Genomic DNA, 23,595 nt, shown 5'->3' with positions numbered 1-23,595 from the left:
CCGGCGATGACGTCACCAATCGTAAACAAAATCACGTGACCTTTTCGGGGAAGGGCGGGGCTTGGAGGAGGAGGAGGTTCAGTGTGAGACTGTGAGGCTGTGAGAGCGTGAGAGGTCGTACTCGAGGAAGGATGACGTTAAGCTTGAGGCTGAGGGCCGGATTCGGCTTTGGGCACGTGCTCAACGACCTATGTTCGGCTTTGTGGTTTACCTACTTGTTAGTGTATTTCCACCACGTGCTTCTCTTCGACAACACATACGCTGGACTAGTTTTACTTATTGGCCAGGTAAGTAATTTTTTTTTTTACTTTAATTATATTATATATTACTTAAATTATGTTGTATATTTTCTTACGTTTAGTGTTAATTTGATTCATAAATTCATTTAGTTAATTTGTCTTTGTATTTTTCTTTATCACGTATAATTTTAATTGTCGTATATTCATTATTTAATTCTTCATATATTAAATTTATTTTTAATTTTTTTGACTTGTGCTCATTTTTACTAGGATATTTCTAGGACACGTTCTTAGATACTTGATAAAATCCACTTGACATTAGCTAGAATGAAATTAATTTTGTTAGATTTTGTAGCTATAGACAAGTCGTAGCCCCTGTTCACACAAGGCGGTACCGCATAGTCAAGGAAAAACTGCGCGGTTGTGAGAACTCGCCCATTGACTTGTAATTGAACCGCCGCGGTTGAAACTGTTAGTGTGAACAGGGCCTTAGGGCGACCTTGGTTTGGTACCGGGGATTAAGTGCCGGCCTACCGGGGCCGGATTTTTCAGTTGAGGTTATTACAATTGGCTTCCACGGGTTTCACAAGCGCCGAACGTTGAGAATTCGTTTTAAGTTGTATATAAAAAAAAAATAATAATAATAATAATAATAATAATTAATAATAATTAATAATAATAATAATAATGATAATAATCGGTTACAATATTTTCAAATTTCCAAATGTCAAATTATCTTTCCGTCGTGTATAGCAAATCTATGAACTAAGAGGTACGACCGTAAGAATTTTAAAAACTGTTGAAATGTATTTTAGAATTCTAGATAGTAAACGAAGTCGTATTCTAGTTATTAAAGTGGAGGGTAAAAGTAGAACGTAGGAGGATGAATTATTGCAGTTTTTAATCCAATATTAACCAGGATTTAATATTTTGGGGATAATTTCTTTGTTTTGGACGCCGTTTGGTAGCTTAATTAAAATGTAGAAAGTTTAATTAACGGTTAACGCGTTCAAGTTGCTCAGCTTCTGGCAACAATGGCCGAGCAGATGTTGCCACAAGTGTTGGATTTGCTAGATTTGCAGAATTTTTTTTAACGAAAATTTTAAAGACCTTAATATTCGCTAGTCTTGACGAACGCTTTCTACACCAGAAAGTTCTAGATTTTCTAGTGAAACGTAGCTTATTGACATGTCCATGAAATCCACATGTTTTACAGAGTGTCTAGTGAAGATGGTAAAATTGTACTTGTCATTGTCAGTAGTTTCGCTAAGGCTAGCGAAGTTTTTAATAATTGCGTTTCGAAAACCCCAAGGTAACCGAAATTGTACGAAACTTTGGACGATGGCAAGGAGTGTTCGAAACTCCATTATGTTGAATTAATCAATCTATATCCAGTGCTCAATCGTGCAGGGATGTATATTTTCATGTCTAATAAATATAGCAATTAAGAATGCAGTATGGTCGTATTTTTCATTGTCTATTTATTGGTTTTATTTTTTTATATTTTATTTGAAGATTGCAGATGGCTTGGCTACGCCATTTGTTGGGCGCGAATCTGACCGGCAAGACGACACTGCTTTCTGCAGCAAATATGGCAAAAGGAAGGTGTGGCACTTTGCAGGTAAGTTTAAATTTGCATTAATGGGTATGAATTGGTATTAATTTTGTATGAATGCCGGGTTGTGCAGTTTGTGGACACTGGTACATTGTTGGTTAGTAATTTTTATTTCGAAGAAATGGGAGCCAATGACGTCACGATCTGGCACTAGTATTTAAAAGTTGCAGGGCTCGGTTACATTATTCCTTTTTACAAAGATTTAAAGTAATGTAAAAAATGCCCGGAAATAACGAACATTCCAAGCAAACTGTGCTGAATATTTTTCAGAAGATCGTATTATAATCTCGACATTCCTAGCTGCACCATGATCCAGTCGACTCGAGCCATCGATCAAAGGCGTCGATACGCTTTTATTGCATTTAGTCGTAACTCAACTCGTGCTGAAAGTGGCTGTTTTCAATGTCGAAGACGTTACCTTAAAAGTTCATGGTTGTGGTGGGGCTATACCCCCCCAACCAGTCTCTGCATCCATTAGCCCCCCCTCGGTGCGTCCTAACCCCCCCCCCTCCACAGTCTCCCTCGTTCATTTGGGGTCATTCACTTCTGGGATGGGGGAAGGGGTGGGTGCCAGCGGCGGCGCCAGGAATTTTTAGTTGGGGAGGCTAAGGGGGGGGGGGCTAATATATGATAATACACGTATATTATCCTCATTTCAAAAGGGGAGGGGGTTAATGGTTGGGCTAGCACTGATGGCTGACAAATCTTTAGCCCTGGCAATTAAAAATTCCGCTTAATAAAATTATTTCAATGAGTGTTTTAAATTTTAAACTTGCTCATTTCAGTTGGGGGGGGGGCTGGCCATTTTTTTTGGGGGGCTAAAGCCCCCCCAAGCCCCCCCCCTGGCGCCGCCACTGGTGGGTGCATATTCCCACAGGGCTGACAAACGTCAAAGAAGCCCTGAATAATTTACAAATTGTAAAATTTGTTTATTTCGCAAGGTAATAGCTAAAATAGGCAGTAAGGTATGAAGGTGGGAAGATACCCAGGGCGGGGTGGGTGGTTAAATCAACATTGAACCTGCAATAGGGACGACATTATTGCTATCTATTTTTTATATAATCTTATCGTGCTGTGCATGATTGGGTTCACGTAGGCGCGGATCCAGGAATGTTATTTGGGGGGCGGGGTGCGAACCGATAATTAAGCGGTAACAGATACTTGAAACACCGATATTTTAACCCCAAGAATAATGCTGTTGGCTTGGAGAGGTCCAGAAACCTAAGTGTTTTGCTCGTAATCATATGGAAAATCATATAATTCAAATATAATGCAAATCCTAAATTCGCACTAAAAAGTGTTTATCCAAGGAGAATCAAACTCTAGAAGTGTACCATACTCGGGGCGTTGGGGGGGCCTGGGCCCCCTCCCCCCCCTTTTATCCGCGCCTGGGTTCACGGTGCAGTAGGATAATGGTATTTTATTTTAATAGATTAGAACACGATAAATTAAATTCTGCAGGTTTTGAAGTCGTGAGAATGCTCGTGTAAAATGTAGTGTTGCCATGCTAACAGGTAGAAACTCTAATTTAGACTCAAAACTAAATAATAAAAAAAAGTAATAATAATGATAATAACAATAAAAACCATAATAATTAATAATAAACAATAGAAATAATAATTTGGGTGCTTTTTACAGGTTGCTTGTGTGTCCTGCTCGGATTTCCCTTCATTTTCTTGGGATGCATCCATTGTGAAGGATCTGAAGAGTGGGCGCAAGTTATGTATTATGCTCCGTTCGTAATTATCTTCCAGTTTGGATGGGCAAGCACTCAAATCAACCACTTGTCCCTTATTCCCGACTTGGCTCGATCTGAAGACGAAAGAACGGACCTGAATTCCATTAGGTATTGGGTTTTCGAATTCCTGTAATCGGTAGCAACATTTAAAATGTCGACATTTTTTGCATCTGTCTAGAAATGCGGTAGAATGGTAAAGATTGCTGTGCTCCACGCCTTCAGTGTTAAACATGGGGAAACAAATCTATTATTACTAACTGTTCAAATTATGGATTATTGGCTTACCTGTATTTGGTACAAGGATGGGGCGCAGTTTCCGACCTGGAACCGCACTTCTAGTGTTCTCAAGATTAGAAGCAAACTTCTGAAATAAACTTGTTCCTTATATAATTGGTTTTCATACACAGTATATATTTTAAACTTTACTATTTTTAATTTTAGGATTTTGAATTTAATATGAACCTCTAATTTAGGTATGCATTTACGGTAATGTCAAACATCACCGTGTACCTCATCACTTGGATAGTACTTGGTATAGGCAGCACAGGAACAGAAACGACTATTGGACCAGAAGATGCTTATAAATTCAGGGTAACGTCTTCATAAATTTGTTAATGTGACATTTTCCAAAATATTTTGTAGGGGTAATGTATTTTTTTTTAATTCAAACGTGTACAGATTCTTCCTGCCTACAAAAAATCCATTGCATGTATGCCGGTGATCATTTTATAATTGAAAGTATATCGTTGCAGTATATTGTGGGTGCTGTCCTCGTCATTGGTGCAGTATTTGTTATACTGTTCCATGTCTTGGTGAAAGAAAATGTATATTCCTCAACGTATGGACCTATAGAGCAATCCACCTCACAATGCCAGACAGAAAATGCCATTGATCGGCCAATTCATTGTCGTATGGCATGGAATGATTGGTTCGCGGAGCCTCAGGTTTGTTAAATGCTCGAGTTCCTGAAGAATACAAAGTTGAGATTTTATCAACTATCTCATGGCCTAATTTTCCACTTGTTCTGAAAATTTTAGTTTTCATTTTCATTAATTTACCAAAATAGGGTACAAAACTTTCAAACTTGTGGAATTTTGATAATTGTGTCAGGCTTCTGCTTTCACGAACTGAAATTAATTCTAACAACTTAATATGCATACAAAAATTTTTAGTTTCTTCGTGCAAGTTTGAAATGCATTTAATGAATAATTTTAACCAAAAAATATTCATGAAATTAATCTCTTGCTCTTTATTTTTCAGTTCTACCTAATTGCCATGCTGTACATGTGCACCAGACTGTTTTGCAACATAACTCAGTCGTACGTGCCCATCTATTTGCAAGACAGTTTGCACTTGCACGAACAATCTCTAGCATACATTCCTCTTGTGATGTACTTGTCAGGGTTCATAACATCAATGGTGATGAATTGTGCCAACAAGAAGATTGGCCGAAAGGTAAGGCTGGAAGAGCCATTTTGGTTTGGTTTAATTTAATTTAACTTATTCCATGAATTCCTCAGTGACTGGAAAACTATATACAATGGAGGCACCCCCCCCACCCCCACCCTACCTCTACATGTGAATAGATGGCAGCAAAGAACTTGCCTACATTGTACAATAATGCAAAACATTGTAGGAGTCGTTTTCTCTTATGATGGGGATAAGAGAGGGAGTGGGTTAGATGGGAGTGGGTTAGATGGGAGTGGGTTAGATGGGAGTGGGTTAGATGGGAGTGGGTTAGATGGGAGTGGGTTAGATGGGAGTGGGTTAGATGGGAGTGGGTTAGATGGGAGTGGGTTAGATGGGAGTGGGTTAGATGGGAGTGGGTTAGATGGGCGAGTGGGTTAGATGGGCGAGTGGGTTAGATGGGCGAGTGGGTTAGATGGGCGAGTGGGTTAGATGGGCGAGTGGGTTAGATGGGCGAGTGGGTTAGATGGGCGAGTGGGTTAGATGGGCGAGTGGGTTAGATGGGCGAGTGGGTTAGATGGGCGAGTGGGTTAGATGGGCGAGTGGGTTAGATGGGCGAGTGGGTTAGATGGGCGAGTGGGTTAGATGGGCGAGTGGGTTAGATGGGCGAGTGGGTTAGATGGGCGAGTGGGTTAGATGGGCGAGTGGGTTAGATGGGCGAGTGGGTTAGATGGGCGAGTGGGTTAGATGGGCGAGTGGGTTAGATGGGCGAGTGGGTTAGATGGGCGAGTGGGTTAGATGGGCGAGTGGGTTAGATGGGCGAGTGGGTTAGATGGGCGAGTGGGTTAGATGGGCGAGTGGGTTAGATGGGCGAGTGGGTTAGATGGGCGAGTGGGTTAGATGGGCGAGTGGGTTAGATGGGCGAGTGGGTTAGATGGGCGAGTGGGTTAGATGGGCGAGTGGGTTAGATGGGCGAGTGGGTTAGATGGGCGAGTGGGTTAGATGGGCGAGTGGGTTAGATGGGCGAGTGGGTTAGATGGGCGAGTGGGTTAGATGGGCGAGTGGGTTAGATGGGCGAGTGGGTTAGATGGGCGAGTGGGTTAGATGGGCGAGTGGGTTAGATGGGCGAGTGGGTTAGATGGGCGAGTGGGTTAGATGGGCGAGTGGGTTAGATGGGCGAGTGGGTTAGATGGGCGAGTGGGTTAGATGGGCGAGTGGGTTAGATGGGCGAGTGGGTTAGATGGGCGAGTGGGTTAGATGGGCGAGTGGGTTAGATGGGCGAGTGGGTTAGATGGGCGAGTGGGTTAGATGGGCGAGTGGGTTAGATGGGCGAGTGGGTTAGATGGGCGAGTGGGTTAGATGGGCGAGTGGGTTAGATGGGCGAGTGGGTTAGATGGGCGAGTGGGTTAGATGGGCGAGTGGGTTAGATGGGCGAGTGGGTTAGATGGGCGAGTGGGTTAGATGGGCGAGTGGTTAGATGGGCGAGTGGGTTAGATGGGCGAGTGGGTTAGATGGGCGAGTGGGTTAGATGGGCGAGTGGGTTAGATGGGCGAGTGGGTTAGATGGGCGAGTGGGTTAGATGGGCGAGTGGGTTAGATGGGCGAGTGGGTTAGATGGGCGAGTGGGTTAGATGGGCGAGTGGGTTAGATGGGCGAGTGGGTTAGATGGGCGAGTGGGTTAGATGGGCGAGTGGGTTAGATGGGCGAGTGGGTTAGATGGGCGAGTGGCGAGTGGGTTAGATGGGCGAGTGGGTTAGATGGGCGAGTGGGTTAGATGGGCGAGTGGGTTAGATGGGCGAGTGGGTTAGATGGGCGAGTGGGTTAGATGGGCGAGTGGGTTAGATGGGCGAGTGGGTTAGATGGGCGAGTGGGTTAGATGGGCGAGTGGGTTAGATGGGCGAGTGGGTTAGATGGGCGAGTGGGTTAGATGGGCGAGTGGGTTAGATGGGCGAGTGGGTTAGATGGGCGAGTGGGTTAGATGGGCGAGTGGGTTAGATGGGCGAGTGGGTTAGATGGGAGTGGGTTAGATGGGAGTGGGTTAGATGGGAGTGGGTTAGATGGGAGTGGGTTAGATGGGAGTGGGTTAGATGGGAGTGGGTTAGATGGGAGTGGGTTAGATGGGAGTGGGTTAGATGGGAGTGGGTTAGATGGGAGTGGGTTATGTAGGGATGGAATGGGTGAGAGTGGATTTTACCTCCCTTGTAAGGGGGGGGGGGAGCCTTTCATGTGTATACGAGTATGATGGGGATAGTGAGGTACAAATGTACACACCTTGCAACCATCCAGACTTGAAAGTATCCACACACCCCACTCCCACAACCCCCACACACCCCACAACCCCCACACGCCCCACAACCCCCACACGCCCCACAACCCCCACACGCCCCACAACCCCCACACGCCCCTCAACCCCCACACAACCCCCCACACGCCCCACACAACCCCACACAACCCCCAACACACCCCCACACAGCCCCCAACACGCCCACACAACCCCCAACACGCCCCACACAACCCCCAACACGCCCCACACAACCCCCAACACGCCCCACACAACCCCCAACACGCCCCACACAACCCCCAACACGCCCCACACAACCCCCAACACGCCCCACACACCCCCAACACGCCCCACACAACCCCCCACACGCCCCACACAACCCCCCACCCGCCCCACACAACCCCCCACACGCCCCACACAACCCCCAACACGCCCCACACAACCCGTCAACAGCCCCTCTCAACCCCCCACACGCCCCACACAACCCCCCACACGCCCCACACAACCCCCCACACGCCCCACACAACCCCACACAACCCCCCACACGCCCCACACAACCCCCCACACGCCCCACACAACCCCCAACACAACCCCCCACACGCCCCACACAACCCCCAACACGCCCAACACAACCCCCAACTCTGCACACACAACCCCCCACACGCCCCACACAACCCCCCACAACCCTCCACACAACCCCCCACACAACCCCCTACACGCCCCACACAACCCCACACGCCCCACACAACCCCACACGCCCCACACAACCCCCAACACAACCCCCCCACACGCCCCACACACCCCCCCACACGCCCCACACAACCCCACAACCCCCAACACAACCCCCCCACACGCCCCCACTCAACGCCCAACACGCCCCACACAACCCCCCACACGCCCCACACAACCCCCCACACGCCCCACACAACCCCCCACACGCCCCACACAACCCCCCACACGCCCCACACAACCCCCCACACGCCCCACACAACCCCCCACACGCCCCACACAACCCCCCACACGCCCCACACAACCCCCCACACGCCCCACACAACCCCCCACACGCCCCACACAACCCCCCACACGCCCCACACAACCCCCCACACGCCCCACACAACCCCCCCCACAACCCCCCACACGCCCCCCACACAACCCCCCACACCCCCCACGCCCCACACAACCCCCCACACGCCCCACACAACCCCCCACACCCCCAACACAACCCCCCACACCCCCCCACACGCCCCACAAATCCCCACACAACCCCACACACGCCCCACACAACCCCCCACACGCCCCACACAACCCCCCACACAACCCCCCAAACTCCCCACACAACCCCCCACACAACCCCCCACACGCCCCACACAACCCCCCACACAACCCCCACACAACCCCCACACAACCCCACACAACCCCCCACAACCCCCCACACAACCCCACACAACCCCACACACGCCCCACACAACCCCCCACAACCCCACACACGCCCCACACAACCCCCCACACGCCCCACACGCCCCACACAAACCCCCAAACGCCCCACACGCCCCACACAACCCCCCACACCCCCACACAACCCCCCACACGCCCCACACAACCCCCCACACGCCCCACACAACCCCCCACACGCCCCACACAACCCCACACGCCCCACACAACCCCACACACGCCCCACCCAACCCCCCACAACCCCACACACGCCCCACACAACCCCCCACACGCCCCACACAACCCCCCACACAACCCCCCACACGCCCCACACAACCCCCCACACGCCCCACACAACCCCCCACACGCCCCACACAACCCCCCACACCCCCCACACAACACCCCCCACACACCCACACAACCCCCCACACCCCCACACACCCACACAACCCCCCCACCCCCCACACCCCACACCCTACACACACACCCTACACACACACCCTACACACACACACAGCCCACTCGCACAGCCCACTCGCACAGCCCACTCGCACAGCCCACTCACAGAGCCCACTCACAGAGCCCACTCACACAGCCCACTCACACAGCCCACTCACACAGCCCACTCACACAGCCCACTCACACAGCCCACTCACACAGCCCACTCCCATGAGGGGTCGGAGAGTGGGGGTCACTAAATTAATGAAGTGGCCTTGCTGTGGATGTGCTGTCTTGAGATGCTGCTTCTGACCCAGGGCAGTGGACAGGATGCAGGATGACTCGTCATCCAGGAGGTGCCAAGATGAGAGGGAGGGCGGAAGGGAGTGGAGTATGTAGGGGATGGAATGGGTGGGAGTTGTTTCTATGCCATTTTCTTTTTGGCTACCCCCTCCCCCCATGTAAGGGGGGGAAAAAAGCCTTTGATATATAATTTTTTTTTCCTCTCCCTAGGCAACTTTCCTGATTGGTTGCGTGTTGGCCTTGGCATCGTGTGTAGGAGTCTTGCTTGGGAAAGGCGACTTGTACAAAACTTACCTTCTGTACGGTGTAGCGGTCCTCATGGGAGCCGGTGGTTCGACGATGCTGGTGACGTCGCTCAGCCTTACGGCCGACCTCATTGGACCCAATTCGGAGACAGGAGCCTTTGTTTATGGGGCCATGAGTTTCACGGACAAGCTCTCAAATGGCATCACTGTCATGGTCATACAGAGCATCACCCCATGCACGTAAGTTGGATATAATGCTGTAATGAAGCAATGCTATTGTTTAATTGCATGTTTACCAGGGCAGTGGACAAGATGCAGGGATGACCAGTCATCCAGGAGGTGCCAAGATAAGAGGGAGGGTGGAGGGGAGTGAAGTGTATTGGGGATGGAATGGGTGGGAATAGTTTTTATGGAATGGATGAATCTTGTGCTATACATTTTCAAATGTCAAGTTTGAGAGACTTGTAGTTCATGGTTAGACCAATTCTAGTTGCTACAATTGCCTCCCAAATTGTCAAATTTGGTGTAAACTACGGAGTATTTTTAAGTTCGTCACCTTTGCCAGTGTATAAATGAATTTGGTTGCATGCTCGACTGTTAACAGGTTGTCCTGAAATTAATTTTTGAATGTGCAAAATTAACAAATGCATAATTGCAATAAAGGCAGTTCGAAGTACTTTATCTTCTGAAAACATTGGATGTCGAGCCACTTTCAGATATGCAGAAATTATAGATTAAGGTGACGTTTGATAACTGCATAGATTTAGAACTCTAGATTGGGTCAAAGTATTCTTGACCTAGTTTTATGAAATTAGTCTTATGGGATTTGGTATTCCCTCTAAAATTTATATTTCGGTGCATTTTGAAGTTAGGTGACCTAGTCTAGCTACTTAAACACAGAATAGTCTCCTTGCTGTCAATCTTCAAAATGTCTACTCGGTCTCCTCCATCAGGAGGTATAGTCCCAAGAGGCTGACGGTTTCCGAACCAGGCCAGGAATGTTTAGTCTTTAAATATAATCTCCTTTCAAACTTTTCCACCCCCAAAGGGTAAAAAATGTTCGTGGAAAAGGTCTGAAAATGCAGGTCGGTGATTTGGTTTAATGTCAAACTCATCCCTGTTGAGAGGCTAGGACTTTGCCCCTTATACTTTAGGTTTGAGTAGGATCTTGAGATGATGTGGTGATCTTTAGTGGTGATCTTTAGACTACAAGTTCAGAATGACAAACAACGTTGTCTGTCACTCTGAAGAAGACTTAGTTGAAATGTCAATGTAAGGTTCCTACTTAGACCTGCATTTTTCTACCGCCTTTTCCACTTGATTGACTTGCGTTTACTACATAATATATTGAGAGGACCCAAGGAGTTGTCACTCACTGGAGTCAGAGATAGTAGGCATACCATAAGTTAGTATATTTTACGACTTCCGATACTTCTCGCCCAATTAAACTTTTATTTTCCACATTTCCAGGAGAGATGGAGTAAAGGGGTTAGTAATTGTTTGTCGTGCATGCCCACAAGTTTTGCAAAATGCCGTGACCATAAATGCCTGCTTAGAATTTTTTATTTTCCACTGGATGCTTAGTGAGCTTTGCACATGCACTGCATAGCCCCTTCGCTACTAAGGGACCTAGGGAAAGGTACCAGGAACTAATGGAATAGCCTGATCGCTGTTGGAACAAGTACCTTGTAGAGGACTATAGGCAGGGTTTCCCAACCTATGGTGGCATGTAAAATGACATCTTGGGGTGCAGTGGAGGGAAACTAATTCTACTGGAATCACTTGAGAAACTTTAATTTAAGCTCGTGGAATTTTCTCCTGTCTTTGCTTATTTAACTTGTGCAAAGCGGGAATAAAATTTCTTTGGTCTTGCATAGTGGATTCCATAGATTGCTATTTCTTATCTATATATCAAAGGCTTTTTCCCCCTTATAAAGAAGCTAGATTAGTCAGAAGGCATATACCCCCTCCCAGCCATTCCACTCCCAGCCATTCCACTCCCAGCCATTCCACTCCCAGCCATTCCACTCCCACCCACTCCACTCCCAGCCATTCCACTCCCACCCACTCCACTCCCAGCCATTCCACTCCCACCCACTCCACTCCCACCCACCACCCTTTCCTCCCTCTCATCTTAGCTGCTCCTGGATGACAGGGTCACCCCTGTATCATGAACTGCCCTGGGTCAGAAGCAATGCAACAAGACAGCACATCCACAGCAAGGCCACTTCACTTGATTGGTCAACCCCCCACCCCCTAATCCCTTGTGCAGAAAAAGATGGGAAGAAATCCCGTAGGGCTGCGTCGATATCATTCGCACTTGACCACAACCACTCCCAACTCTCCCCTCCCATCCTTGCATCAGTATCAAGGATTTGTGCAATCATTACAAGATTTATGCAATTTCTTGTTGCATAAATTGAAATTCATGCCCAAAGCCAAAAACTTAAACTATTTATAAACTTGTTTTTTTATGCAGTTAAAGAATAAAATCTAGTTAAGAACTAGAAATCGTTGCTTACACAAGTGTACTTCCAAGGGGTGTGGGGGCATAAAGTTGGGAGCCGCTGGGTTGAGCGGCGGAATGAATGGCTCTAATTGACCCACCCATTATAAGACGGAAGAGGCCTTTGCATTATAGACTACATAAAAGCTTCTTTATGCCAAATATACCTTTCTTGCTTTGTGCTTCTCATCCCACAGTCTAGTATTTTTTCCCTTGACCTGAATTTTGCTGTAGACGAAGACTGATCCATTTATTTCTTGACTACTTGCACAGGTTATCCTAATCATTATTTGTGTTGCACATTTGTTTGCACTTAATTTCGTGTAAGTACTTCTTAAAGTGTACATTTTGATGAGAAAAATTAGGCTGTTCTATCAAACCAGATGTGTATACAAGAATGTGAAGCTAGATATAATTGGAGACAGAATTCCATAAGTGTTGGTCCTCGCCTGTAGAGTTTGGTAAAGGTTTCAGTTGTATACCACCCAGACTGGCTTTCTCATACCCTCCTGATCAATTTATACAGTATAGGGAAACCAGTGGACACGTGGAAACTTCCTGTGGAGTGGACGTCCAACAGAACCTTACTGTGACCCATCTTGAGTTGAAACTCTGAATTCCACTTAGATTACTTTATTTATTTTTATTTTTTTTCTCGTCTCATCTTTACCCATCTTCAAGTACAGCAGAGATTAGAACTCTTCACTTTCCTTGCTCCTTATCTTGGTATCTCTTCTCCACCATGGCAACTAGAGAAGGAAATGTTTACCCACAACGAATGTACTTTCCTGAAATCTATAGAACAGCCTGAACACAATTCCTGGATCCTGGTAATGGAAATTAAATGGTTTATCTGTGCATGATTCTGTAAGGTCATGCACTAGTTTGAGGTCTTGAACCTGTTGAAGGTACTAAGACGGGAAAGGTGAAGGAATTTAAAGTGCGTGTAAGGTTAGACTGCCCCACCCCGTTTGCAAGGGGAATGGAGGCCTTTGTGTATAATGAAATTAAATTGTAATTGTCCATGAAATGCATATTCTAATAAATGTACTCTCCTTGCAGTTCTTGCTGTCCAGACTGCAACTGGTACTTCCGAAATGTCCTCGGATATGGTTGTGGGCTTTTTGCACTTTTGGCAATTGTAGCCATTTTGTTATTGTTACCCGCCAAAATAGGTCATCGAAGGAAAGGTTTGTATAATTTTAAATTGCAGGGTTGCAAATACTTTGTACAAGAATTTTGGAGGGTCTTGTTGGTTAAAATTAGATTTATCCATTTTTCTTTAGCTATATACTTGTATATACAGGCTAGTTTTTTACAACTGAAACTAAATTTAATATTGAAACTTAGATATACCTGACAAATTTGGATAGGTGTTTAGTTATCTTTATGTAGGTTGTATAGGAATAGGTGAAAAGGAGAGCAGGGGTGAAAAAAGGAGTTGGGAGATGGGGTTGATGAAAAAATATTGGGATGGTTTTGGACATGGAAAGAATGAGCGAAGAAAAATAAAAGTATGGAAGTCGGAGGTGGATGGAGTGAACATGAGGGGGCAACCAAGGATGAGATGGATGGATGGGGTGAAAGGGGCATTGGGAAAGAGGGGAATGTCTGTTGAGGAAGAAAGGGAGAAGACAAGATAGGGGTGAGTGGAGAATGGTTGTGTATGGGTGATGCTGTGATGCATGGAAGGGAGTGGGTGGGGGATGGGGTGTTAGGGAGTAAAAGTGAATATTTTGATGCAGCCTCAAGGGATTTCTCCCAGTCTTTTTCTGCAAAAGGGAACAGGTTGCCGATTAAGTGAAGCAGCCTTGCTGTGAATATGCTAGGTCTTGCTACATTACAGGGAGATGCAGGGATGACCCATCATCCAGGAGCCAAGAAAAGAGGGAGGGAGGGGGATGAATGGTAGTGGATTTATGCCTTTTGATTTTAGGGACCTCCCTTGTAAGGGGGGGGGAAAGCCCTTGGTATTTATTACATAGAAGGCAGAGATGGAATGAGTGAACATAAGGGAATAACTGAGGATGTGATGGATGAATAGTGTGAAAGGGGGGATGTTTGTTGAAGGAAAAAGGCAGATGGGGTGAGTGGAGAATGGCTGTGTATGGATGATGCTATGATGCATGGGAGGGAGTGAGTGGAGGATGGGGTTGTTAGGGAGTACATACATACGTATAACAGACTTTTTCCCCCTTACAAGGGAGGTAGCCAAAAAGAAAGGCATAAAAACCATTCCCACCCATTCCATCCCTAATACACTCCACTACCCTCCACCCTCCCTCTTATCTTGGCACCTCCTGGATGACGGGTCATCCCTGCATCTTTATGCGCTGAATGGCCTACCGGCTCCGGCGCTTGGCCTTCGAGCCAAAAACTCCATAAATCAATCATCCCTGCATCTTGTCCACTGCCCTGGGTCAGAGACAGTGTCGCAAGACACACCACATCCACAGCAAGGCCGCTTCATTAAATCGGCGACCCCCCTCTCCGTGTTAGGGAGTAGTGTGGATATTTTGATGCAGCGCAAAGGGATTTCTCCCTATCTTCATTGCTGCATGAGAGGACGGAGAGGGTTGGGTCACTGATTAAATGAAGCGACCTTGCTGTGGATGCGCTGCGTCTTGCTACATTGCTTCTGACCCAGGGTGATGGACGAGATTCAGGGATGACTAGTTGTCCAGGAGGAACCAAGAAGAGGGAGGGAGGGGAGGGGTGGAATGGAATGGAATGGATGGGAGTGGAATTGTCCTTTGATTTTAGCTACCTTCCTTGTAAGGGGGAGGGGAGCCCTTGGCAATGCAGCAAGACATGGCACATCCCCAAGAAGGTATTGCTGCATATATATATATATAGGAATAATCTGACTTGTATAGGAAATCTGTATAGTAATGGAAGTAGTGGGCTGAATTTGAATTGTCAATGCAATGTAGATATAGGAGCCTAGGCATTCCTCAGTATTAAAGTTAATGCTGTTGAAAGCATGAAATGGTAAAGGTTAGGTTTTTTATGCTGTCAAAGGCAAAATGACCACTGGGGCCTGGATATTAGCTTGTGGCATGTTGAATATAAATTGGAAGAATGTAAATGGTGAACAAGAACAGTTACATAATGGTTAGATTGGATGAATACGGATGTAGAATTAGATAGGAAATTGTAAAATCTGAGTGGATAGGTGAGATGCCTCGCAAGTATTTAGATGGGAAGTTGTAGAATAGTCTGTTGCTGTATTATATTTGTGGGGAAAATGTACCAATGTACATTTTCTTTACACCTTATTTTATAAGATGGTGTAAGTTTGTGCATGTGTATATGGTTATGGTTGGATTAATTGCCCAGCTTGAAGAACAGACATTACATATTCAGAAACTTGCTCGTATTGGGAAACAAGGTTGGTATCTGAACATTCGGATAGTCTGGTGATGGTTGAACATATTTATTTTTACTGTATTTTTAAATTTGTTCAGGCAAGACACTGAAATCGGGCACTTTTTTTTTTCGTTCACAATGTTTGCATGGTAACACATCTTGTTGTAGGAGTAGATGTCCTTACACTTCTAAATATGTGTAACTAATTAAGACCCATTGACTTTGCCTAACATGTGTACCTTTATGTGTTTAACTTCTTTAAACAGCACAAGGAAGGGAGGCCTCGGACAATAACTCGCATAATGTTTGCAATGAATCGCACCTTGAGACTGTGGTTGTTAATGCGTGTACTGCAGCTGCAAAGGGCCAAGTGCCCGTCGGTGTGTGTGCTGGTCCTTCTGAGTCGGCCACCACAGATAAGGAAGATAAACAGGAACTTGTGCTGGGGGATGGTACGCCAATTTAGGAGTTTAACCGCAGTATTGAATAACTAATTGTTTTGCAAATTGGGAGAGAACTGATTAATTCTAGTGCTTTGATTCCAAGTGACTAATTCCATTAAAGCTTTGTAAACTTTGTGGTATTGGTTGACTATAGTACTGCAGTAACGAAAGCTTTTGCATTGCTTTTAGTTTACTAACAATGTGGTGTAGACTTTGATACTAACATGGTGCATATTGAAGTAATGCTGTTCCTTGTATTTTGCTACTGCTGTATCAAGCTTGTAATCTCCTTTGTTGCTTTGAACCAGAACAATAATAGTATGGCCTACACTAATGAAACTAGTTAATTTTCACTTAATTTATATTTAACAGATTCTCATTTGTACTGTATATTTTCACATTGAGAACTGACAGCTGGCAACGGCTAGTCTCCTTATAATTTTGAGCTATTGATGTAAAAACTGCCCCACTCATCACTCATGGACAAGTCTAAAAATTTCTAGAGATCTGGGAAGTTTGAGGACCATGTCAGTGAGCGTACGGGTTCTCCAGTTGGTGAAATTCAAGGCGAAGATAGATTTACTGGTTATCTACTACAGTGGAGGGGCCATACTGTTATATTTGGTTACTAGTCTTGTCTTAACCTTCTTTAAATTGTGTGATGTTGATCCCAATGAAATTCAAGATTAGAACAGTCCTGCATGGTAAGTTTAGACTATTAGAATCTTGAAGGAATACATACTGTCCCATTTGTACAGTGGAAATTACTTTGCAGTGAATGGTGTTTTGCCAAGTGCATTAAAAATGTGTAATAAATTTGTTTTAAAACTTGTTCTGAAACATTTAAACACTAGGTCTGACAACACTAAAGGAAATGTAAATATTTAGTTGGAAAATTGTCTTGAGAATTGAAGTGCCTGGTAAGCCACCCATCACAAGTAGTTGTAGCAGTGTGCACTTCCAAAGATTTGGATATAAACAAGTTTTCAAATAACCCTATCACACATGTACCCCCAACCCACCCTAAATCCTGTTGCTTGTATTCCTATGACCCTCCCCATACAACTAAATTTCCTGTCCTAACCATCTACAGACCCAGACTCCGTTCCCCCCCCAAGACTCCGTTCCCCCCCCAAGACTCCGTTCCCCCCCCAGACTCCGTTCCCCCCCCAGACTCCGTTCCCCCCCCAGACTCCGTTCCCCCCCCAGACTCCGTTCCCCCCCCAGACTCCGTTCCCCCCCCAGACTCCGTTCCCCCCCCAGACTCCGTTCCCCCCCCAGACTCCGTTCCCCCCCCAGACTCCGTTCCCCTCCCGACTCCGTTCCCCTCCCGACTCCGTTCCCCCCCCCCACTCCGTTCCCCCCCCCGACTCCTTTCCCCCCCCTGACTCCTTTCCCCCCCCTTACTCCGTTCCCCCCCCAGACTCCGTTCCCCCCCCAGACTCCGTTCCCCCCCCAGACTCCGTTCCCCCCCCCAGACTCCGTTCCCCCCCAGACTCCGTTCCCCCCCAGACTCCGTTCCCCCCCCAGACTCCGTTCCCCCCCAGACTCCGTTCCCCCCCAGACTCCGTTCCCCCCCCCGACTCCGTTCCCCCCCCCGACTCCGTTCCCCCCCCCGACTCCGTTCCCCCCCCGACTCCGTTCCCCCCCCCCGACTCCGGTGCCCCCCCCAGCCTCCGTTCCCCCCCCCATACTCCGTTCCCCCCCCCAGACTCCGTTCCCCCCCCCAGACTCCGTTCCCCCCCCCCCAGACTCCGTTTCCCCCCCCCAGACTCCGTTCCCCCCCCCAGACTCCCCCCCCCCCCGACTCCGTCCGTCCGTCCCCCCCCCGACTCCGTCCCTCCGCCCCCTCCCCCCCGACTCCGTCCGTCCGCCCCCTTCCCCCCGACTCCGTCCGTCCGCCCCCTTCCCCCCGACTCCGTCCGTCCGCCCCCTTCCCCCCGACTCCGTCCGTCCGCCCCCTTCCCCCCGACCCCCCTTCCCCCCGACTCCGTCCGTCCGTCGTCCCCCCCCCCCGACTCCGTCCGTTCGCCCCCTTCCCCCCGACTCCGTCCGTCCGCCCCCTTCCCCCCGACTCCGTCCGTCCGCCCCCTTCCCCCCGACTCCGTCCGTCCCCCCCCCCCCGACTCCGTCCGTCCCCCCCCCCCCGACTCCGTCCGTCCCCCCCACCCCGACTACGTCCGTCCGCCCCCCCCCCTCCCCCCGACTCCGTCCGTCCGCCCCCTTCCCCCCGACTCCGTCCGTCCGTCCCCCCCCCCCCGGACTCCGACCGTCCGTCCGCCCCCTGCCCCCCCACTCCGTCCGTCCGCCCCCTTCCCCCCGACTCCGTCCGTCCGCCCCCTTCCCCCCGACTCCGTCCGTCCGTCCCCCCCCCCCCCGACTCCGTCCGTCCGTCCCCCCCCCCCGACTCCGTCCGTCCGTCCCCCCCCCCCGACCCCGTCCGCCCGCCCCCTCCCCCCCGACTCCGTCCGTCCGCCCCCTTCCCCCCGACTCCGTCCGTCCCCCCCACCCCGACTCCGTCCGTCCCCCCCACCCCGACTCCGTCCGTCCCCCCCACCCCGACTCCGTCCGTCCCCCCCACCCCGACTCCGTCCGTCCCCCCCACCCCGACTCCGTCCGTCCCCCCCACCCCGACTCCGCCCCCCCCACACTCCACCCATATCACCATCTTCCAAAAAGTGCTGTTACATTGAAACAATGTAGTGTAATAAATCATGCAAAGGAACTGTCAATTACAAAATGAGGCACAAACAAATACCCTAATTTAAGACTACTATATAACTGTGCTCTACCTTTACAATACTATCCATATATTTGTCCAATTTACACAACACCCGCAACCACTACCTCTCGTGTGTAATTTTCTAGAAATGACATAAAACAACCCTCCTCTATTTGGAAACCACTCACAATGGCGGCACAAGATTTTTCTCTGGGATAGTACTGCCAGTGAAATCAGACCATAAAGAACCCCAGTATTCCCTGTCCTACCTTTGCCTCCCCCCCTGCCCGGGTACCTTTACCTTCCCCTTCCTGCTCCGCCCTGTTGCACATTCCTTACCCTTTGCCGCTGTACTCTTCCTCTTCCCATTAAATCAAATTTGTACATACATTTATTACTGCTGACACCTGAATTTGACCAGTGACAAAATTTGAAGAATTACTTTCATTAAAATTTTGTATATTATAGAATTTTTTTTGGTTTGGGGTCATGTTCTGGTGTTAGTAGTACCTAAAGATTCTATAATTATATCTTATTGTACAAAACCTAAGAACTTGATTCTAAACTTCTAAACTTGATCAAAATCTTGCAGTAAGCTTACCAGTTTCGTGTATACATAATTCAGAATTTAAATCTATTCAGAAGTATTAGAGGTATCAAACTCTGTATAGACTTTTCTGAAGCTTAAAATGAAATTGTAAAATTTGGAGAGAAAAAATTACTTTCAATGTTCACTACATCTTCCCCCACCTGAATTTAAAGTTTGATATATTAACACCAATTTAAACTTTGTACTGCTTGCATGGTCTACTCTCCAACAAGTCCAAAGAGCACAATTGTGGCATTCTAATTTACGAAGGTCTAAAATTGTTCCTACGCTGCCAGTGAAAGGTGTAAGACTACAAGTTTTTCCATAATTATGCACTTTGGTTAAACAGCCTTGTTGCACTTAATCCGAGCTGGCCTACTCGTCATCTTGGAGGTATTGGTAGAGGAGATAATTTGGGGTGATGTGCTGCAACTTGACCTACACTTGTAAAAGTCTTTAGTTTACTGATGTACATTGATAACACTAATCTTCACTATTTAGTAATCGGTTCTGTACATCTTGATTAGTGAACATGGTCATTGTCAGCATGTTAGCTTTGAAACGGAACTTGTAAGCTTACTGTGTTAAATTGGCATGTGATTTAATTTGCCATCGATTAAACGACTAAACAGGTTTGACAAATTTGAACAAGTGATTTGAGCAATTGCAATGAAAGGCTTTCGAGAAATGAACTAGTTCACTTTTTCTTAAATTTTCAGATTACGTATCAATATCGCAGCAACCCGAGGTGGCAGAAGAAGACCCGAAGGACACGGTGAGATACCGACATGAGGCGGCACCGACTGACGTAATATAGCACAACAAAATCGCTCGATCCTAGCCATTCGCACGCAGGTCGATTTCAATTATTAGAGGTTGTAGAAGATGTATGGTAGTTAGTTGGTCTGTTACCATACTTGGAATAGTTTTGTAGGAATTGTAGAGTTGTTGTTCATGGATTACCTGCTAATACTTCAAATAGCATCAAGTAATCTCTCCAAAGATGTGAAATCAAAATGCATAAAATTTTCATTTTTATGCACGAAATGATATTTTATTAGGTTGTGCCTTTGACATATTTGAAGTCGTAGGGTTGACATGCATTTCCATAACTTTCTGAACAAAAATTGTGGAAAATGTGGAAATTTGGAGATCGCTACTGCAGGCTTCGCACAATTTTTTATCAGAAAATCGGAGAAGTTGAGCAACTTTACACCAGCTTTTCCCACATAGTTGTCTGGAGGTCGAATAATGAACCTATTGTGAGCAAATATCTTCATTGGGAAGACTTCCAGTTAGGATTTTTCTCAATGAAATTTTGTTTACCTGTTGGACACTGATTATGTTGTATGTTATTTTTGGATGAATATTTACCACAGGGTCCTTAACTTTAAGCACAACAGGTTGTGAATCTAGTTCAACTTTTTTATGGTTATCCTTTTTTGGTGTCGAGATTTATTATGGTGCTAAGCCCAGTTGCCCCATAGTTTGTAGGGCATTTTCCCATAACCATTCCTCCTGTACAAAAAACTTGGCTCCAGTGAAATGTGCTGTACCACTTGGATTACGAAAATTGGGGAGGGGGAACCTATCTACTTAAGTCTTCAAGTTGTCATAATTCCAGGTGTCTTGTCTGAAATGTTCTTAAATAATTGAAGTTGTGAATTGATTAAACAAAAGATGAATGTTAGTCTCGGTAAGCAGCAAAAGTTTGCTGTACTTTCTACCTAAATACTGTAATCAATACTAATTGTAGATCTTCGGCCAAGAAACAAAATGGTCTTTCGGTGTATAGTCCTTGTAATAGGATGTTGTGGTCCTGTACACTTAGCCTAGCGGACATTCCAGTGCTGAAAAAGTATTGAATTACGGTCTAGTTTCGGGTCTCGCATGTGTTAAGTCTCCAAGATGGATTCTGGTGTTAAATCTGGACATTTTCCAATTATCCTCAGCCCTAAACATCCAGGTTGCATTATGCACAATCACGCACACAAACGCAACATACACTCCATATAGGATTTGTGGGGAAAACCCCGTTTTGGCCGTGGCATTCCTTGGGGAGACGGGACTGCTCGGACACAGTCTATAGAACGATAACAACAGCAACCTTGGAAATGCGTTACTTGGTTATGAAATCCTGAATGTGGTTCTAGAGCAGGTTGGGGCATTGTCATATGTGTAGTCTTGCAAATAGGAGTACTGCAGTCATTTTGTTAGTGGAAATTTAACAAGTGCATTGTATACAACAATGCATACTAGTTGCATGGCAAGACTGCCTTGCTTGGTGAGGCTTCAAAATGTTGTGCATGAACAGAGGTTTACATCACTTGGCATCGTTTATCTTGGTTGCCATGGATACAAGGAGAGAACAAAGGTCCGATAACTGTATCCTTTTGAGTAGACCTTGTATATACGCACAACCCGCATCGACAGAGGATCTAGAGTTGGAACACGTTTGTACAGGTACTGGTGTTCATGAAAATTTCTACAAAATTTCTACAAAATATCTATCGACATAACTTGCCTTATGGGTAAGGTGTACTTAATTGTATGTATATTCAAGGTATGTACAGCAATTAATACCGAAGTGAAATGCCATAGACACCAGTGCAGTTTGGGGATATTCTTTAATGTATTCTTGATTTAAATTCTGATGCTTGGGCCCATAGCTAGAACTTGTGACTTGGGGGGGGGGGGGTGAATGTAATAAAAATGACTCGTCTTGTATAGCACTTACGTAAATGGTAATGCAGCAGTATCGCAATACCAATGAATCATCACAATGGTCAGTCGAGGCTAATGGTGCATTTGACATGTTAGTCATGCAGTACAAGCATGTGCAGGTGATGCCAAGTTGCTAGATAATAAACAAGGACATACGTTTGCAGCAAAGAATATTCGCAAAACCCATTAGTTTGTACCAAACTGCAAACTAACTTGCATTCTTGTTCTGACAATCAATGTACATGAAAAATGACAACAATACAAACATGACCTTGAGAGTTTGGGGGGCGGGTAAGCCCCCCTCCATACCAAGCTCGGACCCTTGGTGACTATGGTCCTGGTGATACCTTGTAAGATGGTTCACTGTCGTGAACACTTGCATACCAGTTACAAAGACTAGTGAGTAAATACAATTAAACGGAATTAAAACAAGTTTCATGCAAATTGTGAACCATATTAACATGGGCATGTGCACAAGTTAACACAACACCGGAGTCTGTAATAAATGTACATTGTTTACCTACAATTCACTTTTTTTTTCCTCCTCAACTCTCTCTCTCTCTCCCTCTCCTCTCTCTCCCTCTCCTCTCTCTCCCTCTCTCTCCCTCTCTCTCCCTCTCCTCTCTCTCCCTCTCTCCTCTCCCTCTCTCCCTCTCCCTCTCCCTCTCTCCCTCTCCCTCTCTCCCTCTCTCCCTCTCCCTCTTCCTCTCTCCCTCTTCCTCTCTCCCTCTCCCTCTTCCTCTCTCCCTCTCCCTCTTCCTCTCTCCCCCTCTCCTCTCCATCTCTCCCCTCTTCTCTCCCCTTCTCCCCCTCTCCTCTCCCTCTCTCCCCTCTCCTCTCCCTCTCTCCACTCCCTCTCTCCACTCCCTCTCTCCACTCCCTCTCTCCCTCTCTCCACTTCCTCTCTCCCTCTCTCCTCTCCCTCTCTCCACTTCCTCTCTCCCTCTCTCCTCTCCCTCTCTCCACTTCCTCTCTCCCTCTCTCCTCTCCCTCTCTCCCTCTCTCCTCTCTCCTCTCTCCCTCTTTCCTCTCTCTCCCTCTTCCTCTCTCCTCTCTCTCCCTCTTCCTCTCTCTCTCTCCCTCTCTCCTCTTATCTCTATCTCCCCTCCCTCTTACTCTCCTTGATCAGAACACTGTACAATTTTACTTGGCTTTCCTATGGTAGTTGTCAAACATTGGTGGTTACAAGACGGTTTATTCTGGCAATAAATCTTCCAGAAGGAAGAAGTCTCTTCTTACTGCCCATGTGTATAAACTTGTGCTTTCCAAGTATTGAATTTTTCCCCCAAACTGTATCATTGTATCTTTGATTTTGATGTAATTATTGGCACACTGTAAATTGAATGTAAAAAATTGATCACCTAATTACCAACCAGTATACTAGAATGTAAAAAGGTCAAAAGTTAATGTTGATATTGTACTTGAAGATTTATTTTTACAATGGAAGTTTGCTATTTTCTGTGATATATTGTAATTGTTAAATAATAGAATTACAGTATAGTTCGAGTTTTAATATCCTTGACTTGTGAAATCCAAAGTATTGGAA

General features: G+C 46.7%; 1 protein-coding gene across 4 annotated transcripts in view; it reads left to right on the top strand.

Moving 5' to 3' along the window:
• Positions 1–22,073, top strand: part of LOC143033325 (major facilitator superfamily domain-containing protein 12-like) — a 42,315-nt gene extending 20,242 nt beyond the window's left edge. For 2 of the 4 annotated variants that reach the window (XM_076198629.1, XM_076198630.1), the window contains exons 2-12: positions 1–287; positions 1,755–1,860; positions 3,493–3,700; positions 4,066–4,183; positions 4,345–4,536; positions 4,853–5,047; positions 9,662–9,936; positions 11,167–11,184; positions 13,265–13,392; positions 15,838–16,023; positions 20,045–22,073. The exon at positions 1–287 is cut by the window's left edge and continues 137 nt beyond it. In XM_076198629.1, the coding sequence (XP_076054744.1) occupies positions 132–287; positions 1,755–1,860; positions 3,493–3,700; positions 4,066–4,183; positions 4,345–4,536; positions 4,853–5,047; positions 9,662–9,936; positions 11,167–11,184; positions 13,265–13,392; positions 15,838–16,023; positions 20,045–20,142 (1,680 nt within the window). In that variant the 5' untranslated portion in view covers positions 1–131 and the 3' untranslated portion in view covers positions 20,143–22,073. The remainder of the gene's footprint in view (positions 288–1,754; positions 1,861–3,492; positions 3,701–4,065; positions 4,184–4,344; positions 4,537–4,852; positions 5,048–9,661; positions 9,937–11,166; positions 11,185–13,264; positions 13,393–15,837; positions 16,024–20,044) is intronic. The other 2 variants (XM_076198631.1, XM_076198632.1) reach the window with 2 other exon arrangements.
• The last annotated feature ends 1,522 nt before the right edge of the window (positions 22,074–23,595 follow it).

Source organism: Oratosquilla oratoria, chromosome 15, assembly GCF_046742065.1.
Source record: "Oratosquilla oratoria isolate Oo_2021 chromosome 15, ASM4674206v1, whole genome shotgun sequence".
Taxonomy (NCBI): domain Eukaryota; kingdom Metazoa; phylum Arthropoda; class Malacostraca; order Stomatopoda; family Squillidae; genus Oratosquilla; species Oratosquilla oratoria.
This window is presented reverse-complemented; position numbering and strand designations above follow the sequence as displayed.